We start from the raw sequence: 3,482 nt of genomic DNA, 5'->3' as shown, positions 1-3,482 counted from the left end.
TTATGTATAACACAAAAGCTAGAATGTTTCCTCTTGTTCCTCTGTAAAGACTAGACTGTCATTCTACATCACTCATGTTTGTTTTCTGTAAGGATGCATTTATTTCTTTTCTGCTTTAGAGTTATGTGTTGAGTCATATCTATCTATGATAATGTATTTTTCAGTGTAGTTTAGCATTAGTTGTCAAAGCAATCCCATAGTGAGGGAGTGATGCTGTAGTTATTGTGTCTGAGACAAGAAAAAAGTTGTTTAACACTCTAAGGGACTTTATCAAGGTTATCAGACATCTAAGGGAAAAGAGATAAAAGAATCCTTTGTGTGTTTACTGTCAAGGGTTCCAAACTCTACTTGCATCTTTAAGCCTTGTTTACACCTCAGAGACACCAGATAGCCCCTTACAATGTAATTTACATTCAGGGAAGCTTTACATTTGCAGAAATAAATGAAAGAATTATGTAGAGAGTCCTCCACATACCTTTCTATTTTAGTATCTTACAACTGTGAGGAAATTTGTTGCTATGGAATTAAAACTATTTCCATCATCAACCAAAGGGCATATGTTATTCACACCACCTATTCTTTTTTTTTCTTTTTAAAAATATTTTTATTTTAAAACAGTTTTACATAAAATTCTCATTTTATGTAACAATCCCAGTTCCCCCTCCCTTTCCTCCTCCCATACCCCCAACCCCACTTCTATCCACTCCTCAGAGAGGGTAAGACTTCCATGGGAGTTCAGGAATGTCTGGAATATCACTTTGAGGCATGATCAAGGCCCTTCCCACTATATTTAGGCTGAGCGAAATATCCCTTCAAGGAGAATGAGTTGCAAAAAGCCAGTTCAAGCACTAGGCATAAATACTGGTCCACATAGACTGCTCCCATCACACAACTGTCACCCACATTCAGAGGGCCTTGTTTGGTCCTATGCAGGTTCCCCCTGTCAGTCTGGAGTCAGTGAGCTCCAACTAGCCTATTCTTTTAAGATAGTTATAGCAGGTTCTGCTGTTTGCCTACTTACCAACAGAGATGATTTTGAAGTTCAATTTGTTCCTTATTGTTTTAAAACCTGTACCAAGTGTCAAATGATAAACAATTTGAATAAAATATTAAGCAATATTAAATTAAGACTCAACATATAAAATCAATAACTATGAAGCCATGTGTGTATGAATAAAATGCTGCATAAATAAATGAAGACAGGCAAATGTCTTATTTAGAAGGATTCCTGTGTCTTCCCTGTCCTCAGAAAAGGGAGACATAAACTCCCACTTCTTCCTCCTGCCCATGAGCATAGCCTGGAAAGGAGAGAAAAGGAGGTACTGTAGAGTGGAGAAATCAGACATACACTACCTCAGCCCAGGTAAGCTGAGTAAAAATCAATAATTGTAAGTCATGCTGAAGTCTGTGGAACTGCCATAGCCAATTGAGCCTTAGGAGACTAAATAACACATGGCATCCTAGGACATATGAGGGATTTTTCTTAAAAGAATAAGTTTATATGAATAACAAATGCCCTGCTATATTTTTAAATGTGTGTATTAATTATAGACAAAATTTTCTCCACAATTTCTTCATTGCCTCTTTTACATCTTTGTTCCTTAGACTGTAGATGATGGGATTCAGCATGGGAATCACAATTGTGTAAAATATTGACACTACCATGTCATGGCTTGACGCATAGCTGGAACTTGGCCTCATGTAACTAAAGAGGATTGTACCATGGTAAATAGACACTCCAGTGAGGTGGGAGCCACATGTAGAGAACACTTTTCTTCTACTCTCAGCAGAGTGCATGTTCAGAATGGCAAAGAGAATGAATCCATAGGAGATGAGAACAATCAGGATGGTAGTGATCTCAATCAAGCCCACCAAGTATAAGAGTAGAAGCTCATTCGTGTGTGTATCAGAACAAGAGAGAGCAAGCAGTGGTGGAATGTCACAGAAGACATGCCTAATTTCATTAGATCTGCAGAAGGACAGACTGAAAGTGGCCACTGTGTGTATAGTACCATGCAGAACTCCGCCAGAATAGGAAGCTATAATGAGTGTCACATAGACTCTGGGTGACATGTTCACTGCATACAGAAGTGGATTGTAGATGGCTGCATAGCGGTCATAAGCCATTGCTGCCAACAAAAAGCATTCTGTGGTCCCTAATGTAACAAAGAGAAGCATCTGTGTTGCGCATCCAAGGAATGAGATGGATTTATCTTCTTCCAGGAAGTTGACCAACATTTTGGGGGTAACAACTGTAGAATAACAGGCATCCAAGAAAGACAAAACACTAAGGAAGTAGTACATGGGGTTGTGTAGCCGAGAATCCCCAATGACCAAAACCACCAGTCCAAAGTTTCCTATCAGAGTGAAAAGATAGATAGCAAGAAACAGTAAAAATAGGAGGACCTGCAGTTCAAAGTCATCTGTGAAGCCCAAGAGTATAAACATGGTAGCTTCTGTCACATTCTGTAAGGAAATCTTGTGGCCATCCATAGCTGATGCTAATCATTCCATTTTGATTTTTAGTTATATATTGCACATGAAAAGTCTCATATAATAGTTTCCTCATTATGTCTATGTTTGGTCTTTAAGGCATAGTGATCTCATTGGTAATAATGAAGTGAGCAATGACAAGTAATTTTTAGAAAAGCAGACAGATGTCACTATATAAAGCAAAAGAAAAAGATAATTATACTTACTTATCAAATAAATTTATAAAGTTAAACATGCAGCAGTTAAAGTAGTATTTTATCTAAATAATTTTCTATTACTTTGTTCAAATTATTGTTTTTAAATTTCCTTTCTTATTATATATTTTTCTTTTATAATACTATATATGTATATATGTAATGTATGTATTTCAATATCTTGACATGGAAGAGAATTATATCACTCTCCCACCCTTTCTTCCCTTGCTTCTCACAGGTATCTTTTTTTTTTAAATTTATTTATTTATTAAGGATTTCTGCCTCCTCCCCCTCCCCTGATCAAGTCCCCCTTCCTCATCTGCTTGAAGAGCAATCAGGGTTCCCTGACCTGTGGGAAGTCCAAGGACCGCCCACCTCTATCCAGGTCTCCTAAGGTGAGCATCCAAACTGCCTAGGCTCCCCCAAAGCCAGTACCTGCAGTAGGATCAAAAACCCACTGCGATTGTTCTTGAGTTCTCAGTATTCCTCATTGAATACTGAGATCTCACAGGTATCTTACCTCTGAATTTCTCCCATGTTTTCCTACCAACACTCTAAACTTGAGAATCTATTTTTTGCTTTATTATTGTTCTTACAAATATAAATATTTATGCAGAAATATATAAACGCAACCTCTGGGCCAATTTTTATTGTTTGTATAAATACACTTTCAGGGAAGGCCATTTTGCATCAAACCTCCTATCTGGGAGAGGCTAATTCTCCCCCCAGGTGGGATTCCAAGAAAATTTTGTCTCTTTTTTTTTGTTACCATTGATATTACTATTGGTCAGGTCC

At 37.5% G+C, this 3,482-nt stretch overlaps 1 protein-coding gene across 1 annotated transcript; it reads right to left on the bottom strand.

Moving 5' to 3' along the window:
• Nucleotides 1-1,545: 1,545 nt before the first annotated feature.
• On the bottom strand, nt 1,546-2,514 carry LOC121466583 (olfactory receptor 1094-like). Its single transcript, XM_041680365.1, is given in 1 exon segment — nt 1,546-2,514. A coding segment is annotated over 1 exon segment (969 nt).
• Between the last annotated feature and the right edge of the window lie 968 nt (nt 2,515-3,482).

This window comes from Microtus oregoni, unplaced genomic scaffold, assembly GCF_018167655.1.
Source record: "Microtus oregoni isolate MIOR12 unplaced genomic scaffold, Mior012 000033F_ref0000390, whole genome shotgun sequence".
In the NCBI taxonomy this organism is placed as follows: domain Eukaryota; kingdom Metazoa; phylum Chordata; class Mammalia; order Rodentia; family Cricetidae; genus Microtus; species Microtus oregoni.
This window is presented reverse-complemented; position numbering and strand designations above follow the sequence as displayed.